Raw genomic sequence first — 20,247 nt, 5'->3', positions numbered from 1 at the left:
CATGCTTTCAAAGACAGTCAGTAACGGGTAAATATTCGCCCCTTTGACAACTTCATTTATTTCCGCCTAGTTAAACCAGGCTGTGATTATGTCATTGGTTATAACACGCTATTACATCATAAAATGACTGTAAGTATTGTGTCAGTCTAACTGAGTCAAAAGGCAAATGCCTCCGTATATTTTACAGTTTAGAAATAATTTTAAAATAACATAACACGTGTATTTTAACTATACTTCACAGCAGCCCCTCCATACCCATAGGAATGTGTAGGTATGATGGATGTAAAAGAAACTGCATCAGACCAAAGACCTGCCCACCTCATCTCATTTCAGTCACACTTCCAGCGCACTTGGGGAGCGTTACATCTGTGGTCTTATGTGTCACGGTGCAATATGACCGGCTGAGTGCAAGGCAAGATAACCATCACACTAGCAGGGACAAATTCATTTTGGATCTCGTTTTTGGTGAAATCTCATCTTTCTGTTACCAACTTAATTCTGTTGCCAATACGTCACCAATAAGAAGTGAAGTTGTTGTCTGAGAGCCAAATTAAATATTAAGCAAAAACATGCTTTTGTTTTAGTGAAAATCAGGACTGGATGGGCCATCTGGTATGCCAAGTATTTTCCTGGTATGTGGGCCGTCAAAATTCACTGTGGGGGGACGCCAAAGTCCAGGGCTGACGCACATGCCCGACGGGAAATTTTTGAGACACCGGTTAGTCTAGCTGTATGTCTTTGGAGAAAGCAGATGACTGACCACTTCCCAGTAGTGGTCTCACAAATGCAGGGTTATGGATTTGATTCTCATCTTCTGCTCTGTGTGTGGAGAGCATGTTCTCTTCATGCTCTTGCGGGTTTCCTACCACAAGTCCTCATGCGGTTCAGGTGGACTGACATCTTGGCATACGGATTCTGGGACAACCTCTATTCTTGAGGAAACATTATATTAGGAAAGAAATCTACAAATCAAGCTTGAATTTGTCAGTTCATCAACATGTTCTGACTGCGTCAGGTTTGATATGTGTTCCGCTTTCCTTCGGTTGTCCAAAGACATGCAGATAGAAGAAATGTGATGGACTGGCATCCTGTACTGGGCTCACAATTCTGATTGGGATTAGTGGTTGGAGGATGGATGAATGGATGATGTATGGATGGAATATATGCTTACATACAAACTACTTACTGGCACTACATTAAGCATTAGCATACCATAAAGCAGGCTTTCCCAACCCAGTGCTCAGGGACCCGCAGACAATCCACATTTTTGCTCCTTACCAGCTCCCAGACAATCAAAAACACCAAGTACGTGGTTCAGGTATATCGGGAGCTGGGAGGGAATAAAAATGTGCACTGTCTGAGGTTTCTTGGGTACGGAGCTTGGAAACACTGGCATAAAGCATTCTTAGATCTGGGTAGAAGTATAAACCATAATAGGATAGCAAAGAAAATATGGCTTCTCTTCTGATACTTGAAGTATAATTGCCGATTTCTTGGTTACCTGATACAGGGGCACAAACAATAGAGAATTAAAGGGAATTCCAGATGGGAACTGAAATCAGCCTCTCGATGACAAAGGCTCTGCCCCTTCCCTTCTCTCATGTTTTCTCTGTTTTGCGAAACCTCCCTAAATGTCAGTTTATTTCCCAGGGCTCTCAGTCTGTCAGCTTTTTAGACAACTCAGTGAACCTGGCCTGGTCAATCGGATCATCACATGACACACGGAGGATTTCTGTGTCCAGAAGAAGGAGAGGATGTTACCTCTGCAGTTTCAGAGCTGCCGTGTTGGCGCCGTGCCGTGCCATATGACTGAGACTGGCGCCGTGCCGCATATGACTGAGACTGGCGCCGTGCCGTAGATGACTGAGACTGGCACCGTGCAGCAGATGACTGAGACTGGCACCGTGCAGCAGATGACTGAGACTGGCACCGTGCCGCATATGACTGAGACCGGCATCGTGCCGCAGATGACTGAGACTGGCACCGAGCCGCAGATGACTGAGACTGGCATCGTGCCGCATATGACTGAGACTGGCGCCGTGCCGCATATGACTGAGACTGGCGCCGTGCCGCATATGACTGAGACTGGCGCTGTGCCATAGATGACTGAGACTGGCGCCGTGCAGCAGATGACTGAGACTGGCACCGTGCCGCAGATGACTGAGACTGGCACCGTGCCGCAGATGACTGAGACTGGCACCGTGCCGCATATGACTGAGACTGCTCTCCCCAGAATCAGGGATTGTGAGAGAAAAGGGTAACTGTCACCCAGTTTTTCCGTTTTTATTTAAAAACAATTTAAATAATAACATCAGAATAAAAGACAGACACAAAACAATTACATACAGACAGGGAAACTGAAAACAGAGCCCTGTGATTCTATAGCCCTGTAATTCTCAACCCTGCCCCTAGTGGCTACAGTGACTGCCTGGTTTTTCAGTGTGTCTGAGCACTGAAGCATGTGTTGTAATTATTATGCCAATATATGACATTTAGGTGCTGCTCTTCATGCTGTTATTGCTCATACCTTGTATATACAAAAGAGCTGCAAACCCTGCACAGGCCAGCGCCCACCAGAGGCAGGTTTAAGAAGCACAACTGCACTGTGGCAGTTCTGCCTGTAGGTGTCAGTGCTCCGCCACAAACACTAAACCAAAATAATGTTGTCTCCAGTAAACTGCTGATTGGCAGGTGGGTTACACTCAGCTTACAAAAGTATAGCGTTTGTCTTTAAAAATCACAGAAAAGCTAACGTTTCGTCTCTTTCCAAAATCAAAATATATTGGATAATAAAAAAAGTACTTTTACACTTTGTATCAAATCCAAGTGCTTAATTCTAATTTCAAATTCAGCTATTCAAGAAATCAAACAGAAAAGGACATGACAACTGCAAAACCCCCCATGATATTCTGCTACAACTATACAGCCTGGTACATCTGCTTTAATGATACAAAAAGGAAGACTACACATTGCACGAAGCTCCAACTGTCACCTAATTTTTTAGAACATCCTTCTCATTTGATTGAAACACTGTCGGGCCTTAAATGATCATTTAAATGAGGGTGTCTAAGGTCAACACCAAAATGGAGACATTCAAGTGCATTTGGTTTGGTCAGCAGACCCGTAATTCATAGAAGGTTACAGAACATTATCCAGGCAGACATGTGCAGATGTGATCCATTCTCTTCCCCTGTAATACTTTCCTGCATTTTCATATATAATTAAACTTACCAACTTTATAAATCTGCCTTCAGTATCCATGGCTGTTATGCCATGTCTTTGATATGTGTTAATGCAATGACTCGGACAGCTTAGTGCAGTAATTTTGAGCTGAAGTTTTTTACTCCGAATTAAATTTCGTTGAGCTGAATTTCTGTGGCTGCAGACCAGAATGGACAAACTGCTTTGTCACACTTGAATGATCAGTTGGGACTGTGAGCAGGAATCTGAGCTGTGTTTGGGGGGGGAAGCCTGGGCAACTGAGAGCCTCCCAGAGACCACTGGGAGGGCGATGGAAGTCTTCTGACCTCCCAATGATTTTTACTCATTCCCCCGTGCCCCCCCCACCCGTTTACCACCACCACCACCACCCGTCCTTTGGGTGTTCACAAGCCTATATGCACAGTGAGTTTGATGGTGTCGTGAGTGCAACACTTCCTGCAGTGTCATGAAGGAGGAAGTTCTTCTGAAGCAGAAGTCAAGAGGCGGCCATGGCGGTGCCCCCCCCCAGCCGCAGCAGCACCCGCTGGCAGTCGCGCAGGGAGCGCCGGTCCCCCGTGCGCTCCAATGTGCGCTTGGCCTCCGCCAGGAGCCGCGCTCCCTGCCCTGGAGGGGGCAGCAGTGGCACAGGTAGGTGGCTGCAGGCCAGTAGGATGGCACGGGCCCTCTCCTGCTCACCCAGGGCACCCTCTGTGGGGAGTTAGAAACGCAGGATTAAGGGGGCGGAGACAGCTGCAAAGAACCAATCAGAGGGAGGCAGGAACGGCGAGTTGCAAGCATCTATATCAGCAGAGACCAGTTCAACAAAACTCAGCTTACATACTGCATACATCTGCAGTGTGTGTGGACTAGGTTTATATTACATTGTGTGGACCAAATGTCCTCACAAAGATCTGTGAATGCAGCCAAAAAACAAAAAATGCCAAAAGTCCTGTATTTTCTTTGTTTACTTATGGATATCACTTTTGGGATCAATGATCTATGAGTTTTCCCCATAGGAATTAATTTTGATTACACCTGTGTGCGTGTGTGTGTGTTAGTGACCAACCAGCATCAGTATTATGATCGTGCCAGTCTTTCAGTGAAAGCTGTTGTTAATGTGTACCAGGGCTCTTCACGTTGTGCCCAGCATTCCAAATCCGGGCCTTGTTTTCAGTTCTCCCAGGCAGTTAGTTCAATAATTACTGATTCTGATTGGCCAGAGGCTTCACTCCTTCACTGGCTCACGGGTAAAGGAAGGCTGGGAAATCAGCAGGGCTCCACCCTTGAGGACCGTTGATTTGAATAACATTAGCCTCAGTAGCCTGTTAGTGTATTAGTAGTTTTTTCTAATTTACTATTTCTCCTGCCCTGATCTGCTCCTGCTCATTTACTAGTTGCTTTCATGACATGGTGTATTGAAGATCTGGGTGATGCCAGTTAAGCAGACCATGTTCATCGTGTGATTTTAACCACTCATGGGCCCATGTGACATGGACCCACGTGCGAGTTTCCGGTTGGTGACCTGCACCGCAGCTGCAGGAGGGAGCAGCCCGCCTCAGGGTGTGGTCCAGTAGCCGGTGAGTGCGCATGGGACTGGCCCCCGCCATCAGCCGCACCGTCGTCTCGTGCAGAAACAGCTGCGGAAAAGAAGAATCAAACGACAAATTAATAGCAAGCTGCCCTGAGCAAGGTTTCAACCTTCATTAAAAAAAAAGCTTATCTAAGCATTCGTGCTCGCATAATTCGCCAGCTTTAGTGACTACTATCAGGTGTATTTGTATTTGCACAACGTCATGCTGGATAGGAACGCGGCTGACGTGTTCAGTGCCTGCTGGCTGGTAGTACCTTGCCCTGTGCCTGTTTGCAGCTCTGGCCCAGTCGGCGCATTGAGCTGAGGTCCCTCTGGAAGCCAGCAAGCTGGTAGGAGGAAACAGGGTCTGGATCGCCACCAGGAACACAGCCACGCTGCCACACCATGGTCCTCAGGGTGAGCAGGAAGTCACACACCAGGAGCTCCACCCCCTTCCAAAGATACAAAGCGGCCTTTGTGACAGGAACTAGAAGGAGCATGACAAACGGCCACACACAGTGCTTTGGGTCAGCCGGGGCAGCAGGGGGAGCTCTGCAGTTCAGAATGACATTTGAGAGGTCTCTGTGTTGCACTGCAGATACATTGCATTGGGGCCGCAAGAATCATGCAATGCAACCACAATGCACCACAGCCACCCCCACTGCCAAAACCACATGCATGCACTCCCCCTTTCAGCAAGCACTTTCAGCATTTAAATAAATGTGTAGGTGCACGTTATCTGTAACTGCCCCCTGTCAACATGGCACCTGGAAACTCCAAAATTCACCCCTGTACCCAAAGATGCACCTTAGAGAGGGAATGTCCCAGTTATCATGTGACCAGGGTGCTTCAGCAGCAAGGCATGATGGGTACCTTACTGAGCCTGTCGCCAGTGTGAATCAGAGACACGGAACTGCCGGCCCAGAGATGCCCACCGGCCTGATCACAGTGGGACAGGCACGCCAGGGCCCCCTTGCCCCTCGGCACGGTCAGGCTCAGCCGTGCAGCCTTACACATCTGCAGTACGGCTTTGGGTAAAGGATGGCTGCAACGGACAAGAGCAAGATCACACAGCGCTCAAGGAAATCGCCAGGGCAACGGCAGGTCCAGGCAGCACCCGAAACCCACCTGAGCTCGTGCAGCACTCTGGGCATGCGCTCGGCACCTGCTAGGGACATGCTCGCGGCCACATCGTCACCCTGCAGCCAATGGGAAGCCGCCTTCAGCACAGCCACCCACCACCTGCACACAGGGTCTGCAACTGAATTAAGCAGGGAAACAAGTAGATCTATATAAACTATGTAGTCAGGTGAACCAAAGCATGACTTCATGGTTTGACAAAATGTACACTATCAGTCAAAGCTTTTTTTGCACATTGAGATTTTCTACATTTGCATGTTACTCACTTTTTACAGTTACAACATTTACTAAAAACGCACCCAATATTCTTTGCTAACAAATAAACTTCTAGTATGCTCACCATTTGAGTACCTTTATTAGCAAAAGTTATAATAGCAGTTAAAATTCGAGGCATCCTTTCTGCAAGGGACATTAAATACTGCCCTGACATTAAATACTGCAAAGTTAACAAGTGCATTTAAAGTTAAAGGACAGCCTAGAATTTGACTCTGCCATCACCACACAACCAGTTAATAGGATGTCAGACATGCACTGTTACATACTCTGTCCATGTTATAAAGGTAACTTGTTTTATTTGAATTACATTTTCATTTATAGTTGTTCGCTGAACTTTTCAAATGCTTAACGAGAATAAAAAAATCTACAGTTTATGTAATAAAAGGACAAGAGGTAAAAACCTGTGGTGGTGTAATAAGTGCCGAATAAAAGGCAATTTAAGATGTCAGTATCAGAAGACGTATGTACAGACATTTCACGACAAAAACACAAACAATACATTCATTCTCGTTAAGAGGGATGCCGGCAGCCTATTAACTTGTGTACCTGCGGGTGAGAAGGAGACGGCTGGAGAGGATGTGCGCGTCTCCTCTGTGCAGCTGTCCAGCAGCTGAAGATGCTCCAAGGCATTGAAGGTCTCCCTTAAAAACAGACGGTCATGGTGGGAAGGTTGAATGCGGGACACGTGGCAACAAGGCGCCAGGCAGTCTAACTCTGCCACCTTACCCGCTGTCATTCTCCTGCACGGCCATTTGGGGGCGGGGCTGGATGAGCGCCCACACAGCTCGCTCCAGAAGCTTCTGACAGAAACACCGGTGCAGCTGGGAAATGGAGTCCGCTGAGGGTGACGAATGGGAGACGCGCTAAGTGTTAGCGTAGCTCTAACCACAGGCCAGATGGGAACAGGTCAGGTGACTGACCAGAATCAGCCGGAAACAAATTAGACCTATAAGTTACAGATATGTAACTTAACTTCAGACAAAAGTCTTGCCGTGCAAATGAGTAAATGTGTCGCATTATGATGTGTGTGGGCTCTGCTAAGAAGCTAAATAGTTCACAATAACTAGCACCAGTTTTTACTATAAAGAAATTGAAGAGCAAATTTCCAAAACTCACACAAGCTATTTTTTGTTGTGTTTGACCTAAAGTCAGGCTTCCTCTTCATGTTACAGTATCGGGAACCAAAACTCACTCAGTTGTCATGTAATCCAGCAAACAAATTTAATCCAACCTCCAGAATTTACTAAAACCACAGAAATAGTTCATCCCATCCACGGATCTTATGGAGTTTTGGAAATTTGCTCTTCAATGGGCTTTGTTATCTTTACCAGTAAATTGCTATGGAGCCACTGCTGTTATTCTGGTGCGGTGAGATTCCAGCCGGGCCTTCAAGAGAGCGGTCCTCAGATTATAATCACCTGGGCCTCTCTCAGAAGTATACATGTCCTCCAGGCTGCTGGAGCTGACGGACCAATCACAGCTCAGGAAGAACTGTCTTCCCAATGGCGTGAAGAGCCAGTGCAGCCAATCGGGGTGGGGCCTGGAGTCTGACTGACAGGCCGTGTTCTGTGCACGGCTCAGCATATAAGCCTAAGACCCGGAGGGAGAACATCAAACAGACAGAACAGTGAAACCTAACTATGCCTCTCCTTTAATGTGAACAAGCCGGTTGGGGATGGATGGATTTTAGAATTATTTTAGGGTTAAATCATGATGATACTTGAGAACTTAAGTAAATATAAAGTACAAAACACAGCATCATGATTCACTGTGTCTATATTTAACTGATCCTTTAATCCACTGTTACAATATTGTAGGTACAATGAAAGTACCTCACAGCCAGGTCTTAGACGTTAACGTCAGCACAACTGTCATGGCAATGGGTTTAATGTATAAGGAGAGAAGAAGAACGAGTGACAGGAAGTGATGAAACAGGAAGGGGCTCACAGGCAGAAAGGAGCAGCGGCGCCCCAGTGTGGCCTTGAGGGCGATGGCCGCGTTGACGTAGATTTCTGCCTGTTGGCCCGGAGACACCTTCCCCTGGGCACCTTCACTCAGATTCACAGCGTTGAGGGACAGGCAGAGTCCCCACAAGGCACCGTGCTGGGGCAGCATGCCTGCCCAGAGGGGGAGGGAGGGAGAGAGAGACAGAGATCACGTGGGGGGTGGGAAGGCGGGATTCCTTTCAGAAAGAGGGAGAAAGACACTCACAGAAAGAGAGCAAGGGTTTACCTGTCCGATTTACTACTCTTAAGGGGTATTGAGAAGCCAACTTATTCATGATTTTTATACAACAATGGTCGTAAGTTCAAGCCTACAAGGGGGGATTTCTGTTGTACAGGATTGCCAACTGTGGGCAGCTGGCTGGTGTGAGATTTTTTTAATTTTTATTTATTTATATTGTTTTATTATCTTGTAAATAGTTTGTATGGTTTGCAAACTACCCCAGTGCTTTTTATGTAGCTAATGCTAGGTTTATAATGGAATAATATATATTTGCAGCGAGATTTCTTGGAAGTCTGAAAGCGTCATACCAGACGCATGACAGCTGACAATCCTGCACACATTGCACCTGGAGCTGAAAAGTGCTTCAAAGTCTAAATATATAACATATACGTGTCATTTCAAACCTCTCAATCACAACAAACTGGACTATTCAAATGAACATACCTGTGAGCTGAAGCTGGCTGAGACTGTGATACACCAGAGCTGCGTCCCTGAAGCTGGTCTGAGACTCCTCCCACTCACGGTCCCCTCCAATCCAGAGAACCAGTTGACGTAAGGGGGGCGGCCAGAACAGGCAGTAGCGAATCACATTCCAGCAGAGCGAACAGGTCAAGTCAAGATGGTTAGTTGGAAGGGTCCTGGACAGGAGAGACAGGCAGGTCTGTAAGCTGGCTTCTGCGGAGGAGTAGTTGCCCTGGGAGAGGAGAGACAAAGCCACATTACTCTGAGTTTACTACATGTCTGGAGGATAAGACCAGTAGGTCAGGAAGATTGTGGTAATACACAATGAAATCCTCCATCTTTACATGTTTTTAAGTATGTGCTTTTATCCAAAGACCTCCAACTCCATCGGTCTTAATTAAACATATTTATAAATTATATGGGGGAAGGAATTAATAAACCATTTCACTTCTGAAACAAGATGGCTTCCTTTTTAGAGAATTTCAACCTGCAGCCTGTTGGCCAAAAACTCCTTAACTATCGCTCCCCCTGCTGCCCTACACACTAAACGCAGGGAAGAAAATAATGCAAATGTGGAGACGTGTTACCTACCCTGTACAAGTGCAGGTCGGCCTGTTTGCGGTGCCTCCAGAAGCAGAAGGACTTGGGCGAGTGCAGGGGGGTGACCGGCTCCCAGAGGTACAGCACCCTGACGCAGCCCCAGACGGCTCCCACGCCACTCAGCAGCCACATGCACACCCAGGGCAGGAGTTTCCAGAGCCAGCCAGCTGTGAGGGACAGGCAGAGACAGATGCTGGCACACGCCTCAAGCCACAAGTGTCACATCAGAAAGGGCTTTCAAAACTACACAGTACAGAAAACCCATTTCCCATCGACGCAGTAAGAAGGGGAGATGTGAGAACATTCAGCTGGAGGTGGCTTCCATATGGCCCTACGATGCTGGACTCGGTGGGCAGTATATGGATGGGTGGATGGATGGATGGATGAGTGAATGGATGAATTGATGGAAGTTTGCTTGTTGAGCTGGTGCTACAAAGTAAGAGGGAAGTGTATGAAGCTCTATTTTACTTAGTTGGGTTAGATGGAATCGCCGAGGCAGTACATTGGTACGACTCACACGCACAGTGTTTGACAGCAGGAATTCCACTGCACAGTGAAAGAGGATCAAATTAGACCTACTGTGTATTTTGGCCAAGAATATGAAGGAAGATGAGCAATGAATCTGTTCACTCAAACGGCCAATGCCGACGCCCCGTGGTATTGCCTTCTAAGTGTAACGTCTGATGGAGAGCGTGAGGGCTTACTGAAGGTCGGGTTTTGATCGGGATGACTCAGTACCACCCTAGAGGATCCGTGCCCATCTCCTAATGAGGGCCAGCTCACCCCACCCTGCTCCCCAAATCTGAGGAGTGAGGGGAGGGGATTGAGGGACAGGCAGAGGAGGGTGAGGCAGCAGAGGAGAAGGCGAGAGCGGTCCAACACTGCCAGCGAGGCCGGCGAGTCTGGCTCATTTTTCACCTTGGGGGCGAAACACAAGGTCACTTCGGTTATATTTTAGGTGTCGTGCCTCAGAATTGGGGGTGGAAGGGAATACCACAAAGGGGGTCATGCGATGCTCACCAGATCGTGCTCCGACAGAGGAGTCCCTGACTCAGAGTCAACGCAGTATGGGGACAACTGGCATGAGGAGTTTGAGTCCGAGTCAGAGAAAGGTGGGGACATTGTTACCCTTTCTGGCTTCATCAGCACATTCTCAACCCGGCTTATTGACTCTGGAGTAGAGAGGGGGACAGTCAGTACAAAATGCTCAGGTTCACATGGCCCAGTGCTAAGGTTCACATGGCCCAGTGCTCAGGTTCACATGTCCCAGTGCTCAGGTTCACATGGCCCAGTGCTCAGGTTCACATGGCCCAGTGCTAAGGTTCACATGGCCCAGTGCTAAGGTTCACATGGCCCAGTGCTCAGGTTCACATGGCCCAGTGCTCAGGTTCACATGGCCCAGTGCTAAGGTTCACATGGCCCAGTGCTCAGGTTCACATGGCCCAGTGCTAAGGTTCACATGGCCCAGTGCTCAGGTTCACATGGCCCAGTGCTAAGGTTCACATGGCCCAGTGCTCAGGTTCACATGGCCCAGTGCTAAGGTTCACATGGCCCAGAGTGAGGGTGGGAGCGTCCTGGATACCCTGAATAACATCAATAGTCATTAAACTGTTATTAAATTAACAAAGTATTATCCTGCTACAAGAACATACGTCCCCTGGCTGTATTTAAGTGTTAAAAACAGAAAACAACTCACTGCTTTTCTGCTTGGCCATCTTGAGGGTCATATTTTCCTGGCGTAATTTACGGTTGACTTGCTGAAGGTACTTAATGTAATCGATGGACTTCCGCAAGACCCCCGACTTGTGCATCTAGACAGCGAGAGGAACAGGACTGTGATGTGAATAACTATGTACAGTCGTGGGTCATGCTGCGCCCAACCTCAAGCTACGACCCCACTCCATCTCTGTCTGTTTAGCGATGCTCAGCTCCTGCTCAATAAACGTCACCCTCCTTGCATTCTTCTTCCTGCTCACCTTGGCATCGTTCCCCATAACCAGGTCTCTCAGCTCGATGATCTTGTCGTTAATTGAGGAGCGGTACCGCTTCTCAATGATGTTGTGCGTGGTCTTCCTCTCGCCCTCCATCACGACCCCTGACCCTAGGCTCACCCCCAGCCCAGATCCTTGGTCTTGCGTCGCCATGGCAATGCTCCCACCCTGGCACATCACTGGTGACATCTGTTTGTCTCCGCCGCCCACCACTACCGGTAGAGTGGTTAGGATATTGCTACTCATTAGGGTCTAAATGGACAAAAGGAATGACAGGAGAAAAAGATGGTTAAATCCATCCATCTTCTGAAACCGCTTAGCATAGTCTGGGTGGCGGGGGGTCTGGAGCCTATCCTAGATGCTATGGGCACAAGGCAGGGGCATCAACCCATTGTAGGGCACAATCATACACCATGAACACCTACGGCAATATGGTAACGCAACATCTTTTTTGATTGTGGCGGGAAACCGGAGTACCCGGAGGAAACCCCACGACGACATGGTGAGAACATGCAAACTCCACACGCATGTAACCCAGGCGGAGACTTGAACCCGGATCCCAGAGGTATGAGGTGACAGTGTTAACCACTGCACCACCATGCCGCCCCACGATGGTTACATATAAATATAAATTTAAGAAAACAATTAGATTTAGATCTGGTGAAAAGGATCAAGACTAGATAAGATGTACAATGAAAGACCCCCAACATCCAGACCCCTCCAGTATATTATCTAATCACCAACATTACTTATTAATCACTGTCACTTTAAACCTCGGCATCTTGTCCTACTCATGTGTTTCTGCATCCATTCATCCATCCATCCATTTTCTATATCCACCTGTCCTATACAAAGAAGCCACAGACACAAGGCTGGGGTATCACAGGACACGCCCCCATTCACACATATATTGCATATTGCATGTACATTGTATGTTATTGTTCAGGATTCTGTCATTTGTTGTACTTCATTGTTATATGTTGTTTATGTCTGCAGGGAAGCAGGCAAGCAATTATTTCTCATTGTACAAATGACAATAAAACTATTGTATCTTTGAATGCCTGAAAAGGTCACCAATGAGAAAATAGGTATAAAAAAATTAATAAAGTGAGCAGACTAAGTGATTAATCTGACAAGGCTGCAGCTCTTACACAGAATGTAATGCACAGGTCTTAGTAGTGCTGGGTGGAGCGAGGTGTCACAATCTGTAAGGGGTGGAACTACTGCACTCTTGCAAACCACAGACCGTTTGATTCCGTTCTTACTGGATTTACTGGTTCCCGTGGCATTAAACCAGACAATGAATGACAGCTCATTTCAAAGCCTCATCTCCCTTTTGGGTCTAAATCGGCACGTTAAATGACTCACCGGAACTTGCAGGGAGGTGGTCTGGATGGGGGTAGTCAGTGCAGTGATACCAGGTGGGTTATGCATGGTGGGTAAAACCTGTGTTGCGTCAGATTTCAGAGTTGTGAGAACAAGAGAGTCTGTCTTTATTATTTGGGGCTGGTGCAGCAGGACCTGAAGAAAACACATCGAAGGAGTTTATATAAACACTCCATTCTGCTTTCTTGATTTAGAGGTTCTGGCGTTTGGATTCAGGCACGTGGAATTTGCTATGAAACATTTTATAGAGCAACATCAACATCAACAATTTTGACACTTGAAATTACAGCTGAGCCTTAGAGAAGATCGTGTCTGACTGACCGGGAGCTGCTGTATGTGCTGTGGTACCGCGTGTAGCACCGGCTGAGCTGAGGTCACAGTCTGGATGGTCGGAGTACCCGGAGTCAGGACTCCCTGATGCTGGAATGCCATTGGCTGCACCTGTTGTGATGCAACGATGTTCTGCACCTGTGGCTGTAGAACTTCAGCGAAAATGAAAAGAACTAATTAGTGTGAACATTTTAAAAATAAATTTAAGATTTTATGATGATATACATAAATATATGTTTATCAAAAATATACAGGACATTTCAACAAGTAGCAAAATAAACTACAATCTACCAGAAAAGCCTAAAAAAAAAACGTCAACGACTGTTTTGAGACGATGCATTGTTAAATCAGAAATGTTGGTGATATTCAACTCCATAAACGATCCATTTTAGTTCACATCGCTGATCGCTGGGGTGGTCGTGGCACATGGGTTATGTCATTTATGCTCATCAAACCATGGTCATTCTTGAACTGAGAAAAATTTCATGGTAACATTTCAATTATTGGGAAAGAAGTTTTTCTCAGTGGCAGGATCGTGATGTAAGTGGACCTAAGTAGTGTTGGGAAAATGTATCTCACCCAAACCCTTCTCCATGGTAATTAAACACTTGAAAGTTGAGCAGTCTTAATTAAAGAAGCTCTTGCCTACAAGCTAAGGTGTGACCCAACAAATTACATCTCTCTCAGACCAAGATTTCTTCTTCCATCCATCCATCCACTGATCCATCTATCTTCCAATCACTATTCCGGGTCAGGGTTGTGGGAGAGGGGCGCTATAGCCCAACACGACCCTGGAGCACGTCATAAACGTGATGATCTTCTAGCCATTGGTAGTCAAAATATGAGCTAGTATATTAGTTTATTCATACATTTGGGCTGGCATCCTGTCCAGGGTATGCCCCGCATAACCCTGTCTAGGGCAAACGGATGGATGCATGAATCCCCAATTCATACACGGCTCATTTGATTAAGCACAAATATCTGCCCACCTTGGAAACCAGGAGTGGGACTCTGGTGGTAGACAACAGAGTTCTGGATGAACTGGGGCTGGGAGGCCGTGGTCAGGCTGGGGGCAAACATCACCGTCTGAGCCTGGGCGTGGCCCTGAAGTGGCACAGGCTGCGTTTGCACAGCAAACCCTGGGCTGTGAGTCGGGACTGTCTGTGTCTGGAGCGCCACCTTGTGGATCTGCTGAGGCTGCAGGCGCAGGATGGACTGAGGCCGTGGGTGGAGGACAGGAGAGGGCCGCACTGGCAGCGGCTTGGGGGCCACGACCTGGACGGGGGCTTGGGGAGGGTTGAGGCACTGGACGGTGGTCGCTGTGAGGCTGGGCGGAGGAGCGGCTGGAGGAGGAGCAGGGGTGGCTGGCTGTGGAGCATCTGCTCCACCATTCTTAGCAGAGCCTCTGAGATACTGATCTTCAAAGATGTCAGGGAAGTCTCCTACTTGGTTGCTGACAAACTGAAGCATCTCTGTAAAATAAAGCCTGACAGTCAGTCAACCTGAAGAGGGCACTTCAGGCTTTTTTCTGGTCTTTAATTATCATTCTTGTCCTGCCCCTAACTGTTTATCCATCCATTTTCCAAACCGCTTATCCTACTGGGTCGCGGGAGGTCCGGAGCCTATCCCAGAAGCAATGGGCACGAGGCAGGTAACAACCCAGGATGGGGGGCCAGCCCATCGCAGGGCACACTCACACACCATTCACTCACACACGCACACCTATGGGCAATTTAGCAACTCCAATTAGCCTCAGCATGTTTTTGGACTGTGGGGGGAAACCGGAGTACCCGGAGGAAACCCCACGACGACATGGGGAGAACATGCAAACTCCACACATATGTGACCCAGGCGGAGACTCGAACCCGGGTCCCAGAGGTGTGAGGCAACAGCGCTAACCACTGCACCACCATGCCGCCCCCCCTAACCGTTCAGCGTTTTCATATTCATCCAAATTACAAACTGAATTTTAAGCAATATCATTTTAACATAGCATTCTTCCTTAACATGGTTACTTAAAGTGTAGCGACAGAATTACAAGTGAACTTCAAACAGTGAGCATCAGTGACAGTAAGCTTAGGAGAAACAGCTGGACAGTGTAACCGTGGTGACCGTGAATGAGAGAAGGCAATGAGTAGCACTTATGTATAGCTGAAAACAAGGAGACCATTTGTGTACACAGACACCGCACCTCCCAGGGGTCTTGTTAAAAAAAACAGCATGAGACTAATTTTGTCCCAGTGTAGCCCGCTGTGGTGTTACACATTCTTTTTACAGTAAATAAACTGACAATATTTTGCAGAGTAATGCATGTCTTTGTGGCATCACCTTTATTGTACAAATAACATATTATTATGGGAGCCAGGGAACCAGGGGTGGGGGGACAAAATGTAAGCTGAGTAACTTGACAGCAAGAAAAGAATCCATTTTAACACAATGTGGCAATTCAGACCTTTACTGGATGCTAAAGATTCATTCATCTATGTCTTCATCCATCCATCTATTTATCCAACCAACCTATTTATCCTATACCCACTTGTCCTGTGCAGCATTGTCGGGGTCCAGAGAATATCCCATAACAGAATAACCCAGGATGGGGTGCCAACCCATTGCAGGCTGAACATTCATCCATTCCAAACCGCTTATCCTACTGGGTCGCAGGGGGTCCATAGCCTATCCTGGAAGCAACGGGCACGAGGCAGGGAACAACCCAGTATGGGGGGCCAGCCCATCGCAGGGCACACTCACACACCAGTCACTCACACATGCATACCTATAGGCAATTTAGCAACTCCAATTAGCCTCAATATGTTTTTGGACTGTGGGGGGAAACCGGAGGAAACCCCACGACGACATGGGGAGAACATGCAAACTCCGCACACATGTGACTCAGGCGGAGACTCGAACCCGGGTCCCATAGGTGTGAGGCAACAGTGCTAACCACTGCACCACCATGCCGCCCCGGCTAAACATTCCGTAAAATATTATTTTATGTTTTTCTCATTGTAATAATATTCTCTTCATAGAATTCAAAAATATATATATATATGTGATTTTGCCAGTAAATAAAATATTGCAACTGGTCTGTGGGAACTGCTGGAGCCTTCTGGAAGCTTCTGAACACAAACATTCCAATAATTCCCATTAAAATGGACAAAAAAAGAAAATACCCTCAGTTCCAATTAAACATAATATTTTCATTACAGTATGTTATTTTGTCCAATTTATTATACTCTAAAAACACTGCAGTTAGGACTCATTTTGGCTAGTAGTTTTATTTGTCCGTTTTATGCGATCTCTGCTATTAAAGTTGAGAGAAAAACAACGTGTACAGATCACATTATGCAAACACCCAATGTATCATTCCACTGATAATTAAGTTACCTTCCTGTAGATCTTGGCATACCGGAGTATCCATTAACCTAATGAAAGGTGCAGTAGCCTTGAAATGATGAACTCAGTGCCAAGTCTGGGACATTATCATAGACTATCGCTGAGAAAAGACAATGGCCGCCAGTGAGAAAAGACAGGGTTTATAACCCTGTCGAGGTCACTGTAAAGAAATGAGGAAAGACAGGTCTTTATGCAACCTCCGCAGAATTCTGTTACACCGACACCACTGCGAAAGTCAGGAAGAAGGAGGAAAGAGTTCCATAAGAGTTTCACATTGGCCTACTTCCAGCTGCAGGCTCCAAGTCAAACATACGGGCAATATTTGATCAATTTTACAATCGTTTTTCATTGAGTCAGAATAATGCCAAAATAATTATTAACAAAAAAGAAAAACACAGAAGGTGATTGTACAGCTCAACAGCCTGATTTTCAGCATTATATAGTAAAAATGCAATACACAGGTGGGTTCAGGAACTTTCCTCAGGGTTCCTCATTGGTGATGATGTAAAAGCCGGCAATCTTGGCGCATGTCCCTGATGGTACCATTGTGCTTCTACAACCTCGGCCATTAGTCTGTTGGGCCTCTGAGGAATTCTTATGCAGAGGGTGTGTTTCTCGTCTTCATACAGATTATATCTTGTGAGTTTTGAGTTGGTTGATTCTGAAGTTTAGCCTTGGAAAGGGTTTCCTGCATAGTGTGGGTGTGGGGGAGGGTGGAATTATGGGAGTGCCTTAAAATCCCCATATACAAAACATAAATGCAGGCGTACCGGGCAACTCCCATGAGTGGCGATTCTGACTCCAGCAGCTGTACATTCCTGTCAGGTTACAGCCCTGCAGATATTCTCCTGCTTATCGATTTTCCTTCTTCCCTCTCTACTCAAGGTAGCATGTGGGGATATAAAGGAGAGGTGTTTGGCCAATGCTGGGATCTCGTGGGTTTTCTACTTAACCCCACCGAGTCCCACTGATAGAAGTTGGGTAATCGGCGCGTCAAGGGTACTGGAGCAAGGTCAAAACCAAACATCGGAGATGGGGATGCAACAAGGTCTTATCTTGACTAACATGACACACTGTTTACACTAGAGGACGTTTGTGTGTGACATTGTCGAAGCTACAGGTAATGTAACGTAGGAGAGGGTTCAAAACAGCCATCAAAACAGCTAAAATGTATTATCTATACAATAAAGACAGAATCATATGAACTGAGACATCAACCACCCGACAGCCTTGTATCATATAGGGGTTGATGATACACCTCAAGGTAATATTGATAGAAGTTCAGTACCAACAGTGAATCTGGTAAATGTGGCTTTTATTTACTTGCAGAGCTAGGTTAAAGGGTATACTTGTTACTCTATGTATTTTTAAACTTTTAATTTTAAAAAGACTTTTGGATTTTTTTACACCCTGCCACACCTTGCAGGAGTTAACTGGGTGCTTATCGCAGTAAAATTTACATATGCTCCCATTTAGCACTGTGCAACACAGTCCGACTGCTATCTGGAAGAATGGGCAGCGCAGACACAGGATTTTATCAGTATTCATCACTTCAGAGTCAACCTTAAACCCTGCATTTAAGTGAAATACACCCTAAGTGGGGTGTAAGAAATCGAGAGACATTCCCACCCACACAGAGGGCAGGTAACAGGCAACACCTGAATTAACCTGCAATTCTTAGAATTGTAGGAGGAAATCTGAGAGGACAGAGGAGGCCGTGCAAACATCATGAGAACATGGAGACTTCACACCATGTTGGCAAGAGTGCAGTCGGATCCAAACCCGCTCTAACGGTGACACCGAAAAGTTGAGCACGGGGCGCATATAAAATAACCTACGAAAGTTATGAAAGCGAGTGCAGAGTACAAGTTAAACACAATTCTGTGACCCTCGAAATAAACCAACAAAAATGATAGATTATAAACTCAAAACAATATTGTTTTCTCTGTGTTATTGTGAATCGTTATTATACGAGTTATTATTCTAGGATTAAGTTTACAGGGAGGATAGAAAATGAATGGATATCAGATTCTCCTTAATTTTCTCTTTTCTGAATCACTTTGCTGGAGTCACTGATGAATGCAACTACTTTTAAGTCATTATTTCAAAATTTGACAGCGGTTAAATCCCCTTAATCTAGAAACTTTAAAGGTCAAACACTTTATAATTGCATCCCATGAATACCCTTCGCAAAAATGAGGAAGAAAAGTACAATATTTGATCTAAAGTTGTTATTCCTGTTCGCCACGCGATTTCTACTCGTGAAATTCCCCACCGGTGACACCCGGTTCTCAAATGCACATTATTAGGAACACAGTATTCAGATGTTAAAAAGTGTGACCCAGATAAGTATACTCTATGCACTCGGTAAACGAAAATCATTTGCTGTGCTAGACTGGAATTTATTTTAAAGCAAAATACATTTAAAATACTTCAAAAGCACAAACGCAAAGGTGCATCTTAATATTTGCCCTGACGCATATTAGAACCACTTTATTACATTTGTGCATGAAAGACAAATGCTGAAATTTGTATAAGTATAAAGACAGAAGATCCGTTGTATTTTTTGAGTATAATGCAACTTTTATGACAAATGGTATTCCTTAGAATGATTTAACATTGCAACGAATTTTAAAATAAGCACTGAATGTATTTTGCTGGATAAAGCGTGTGGTAGCATCGTTCAGACTACCGGCAACTTAGATATTTGGTCATTTACGATAACTGCACAGCGAATAACACTCACCATCGATATCGCCCAGAGAAAATTCCTCTGCGAGCTCCGATAACGCAGGGTCCATGTTCTCCATTGATGATAAGTACTGCTTTTTGTCCATTTTACTTTGTCGTGAGCTGATGCAAAGTTGAGCAATACAAAATTTGTAGAAAGTACATTACGTGGGGCGGGTGTACCTATACATTCTTTGTGTTTTGTAGAAGTATGAAACCAGACAGGGAATGAAGAGATGTTGCAAATCTGCCTCAAGGTGGCGACTGACAGTGTTGTAGGTTCCATTGACAGATACGATCTTAATTCTCTGCTTATGACGTAATCCACAAACAGTGCATGGAAACCAGGGAGGCTGGGGATTGGATGAAACCTGACAGTTGTTGTCATGAGCCCAGGTGCCACTGGCCAATCGACGCACCCCCAGTAGCGTGGTCCGACTGGACGTCATTGATCAGAAGCTTGCAGGAGTGTTTTTCGGTCTCACCAAAAAAGGGTGATGTTCATTAGTCGTAGCCGGGCACCATCGTGTTGTAACTTGTAAACTTGTAATCGAGGTTTATAAGGATCATGGGACTTTTTTAACCGGTTAACTGAGCGGTCTACGGAATACGGCCGGAAAATATGATGTCACTTCCGCACTTTTTTAGCTCACCCTGACTCGCTTGTAGTGAAAGTAGCCGGCCGGACTTCGAGAAGTATCTGTTGTGCTGTGGAAATAACGTCTTGCTTTAGGAGGCAATTAAATTATGTATTTAATCTAACTTAAACAGCATGTTTATAATGTTTGCATTAACCATAAAGTTACTATCCTACAGGTGAGGTAGGCGCGCACGACTTTTCAGCTGGACTCTAACTTGGATTTAGTGGTTTACTCTAGTTACAAAACCTTTTATTTTCTTCCTGCCCCTTAAATTGGAGGCTAATACGTTCCATTATTAAGT

General features: G+C 46.0%; 1 protein-coding gene across 3 annotated transcripts; it reads right to left on the bottom strand.

The window, feature by feature from the left end:
• Window positions 1–2,273: 2,273 nt before the first annotated feature.
• Window positions 2,274–19,538, bottom strand: LOC125742509 (sterol regulatory element-binding protein 2-like). 3 transcript variants are annotated; one of them, XM_049014579.1, is made up of 19 exons: window positions 19,322–19,538; window positions 14,172–14,654; window positions 13,174–13,334; window positions 12,835–12,987; window positions 11,452–11,718; window positions 11,172–11,286; window positions 10,496–10,647; window positions 10,180–10,393; window positions 9,467–9,642; window positions 8,858–9,107; window positions 8,135–8,304; window positions 7,606–7,777; window positions 6,914–7,025; window positions 6,734–6,828; window positions 5,900–6,032; window positions 5,645–5,816; window positions 5,047–5,223; window positions 4,724–4,838; window positions 2,274–3,909 (listed from the first exon to the last, which is right to left on the bottom strand). In XM_049014579.1, exons 1-19 carry the CDS (start codon window positions 19,410–19,412, stop codon window positions 3,698–3,700), a joined length of 3,420 nt encoding a protein of 1,139 aa, XP_048870536.1. In that variant the 5' UTR covers window positions 19,413–19,538; the 3' UTR covers window positions 2,274–3,697. The 3 variants fall into 3 exon arrangements, with proteins under 3 accessions (XP_048870536.1, XP_048870537.1, XP_048870538.1); XM_049014580.1 differs by having other exon boundaries at window positions 12,835–12,912; XM_049014581.1 differs by lacking the exons at window positions 2,274–3,909; window positions 4,724–4,838; window positions 5,645–5,816 and having other exon boundaries at window positions 5,053–5,223.
• Between the last annotated feature and the right edge of the window lie 709 nt (window positions 19,539–20,247).

Source organism: Brienomyrus brachyistius, chromosome 5 (assembly GCF_023856365.1).
Source record: "Brienomyrus brachyistius isolate T26 chromosome 5, BBRACH_0.4, whole genome shotgun sequence".
In the NCBI taxonomy this organism is placed as follows: Eukaryota; Metazoa; Chordata; class Actinopteri; order Osteoglossiformes; family Mormyridae; genus Brienomyrus; species Brienomyrus brachyistius.
Note: the sequence above shows the minus strand (reverse complement) of the source record. Positions and strands in the feature narration are given on the sequence as shown.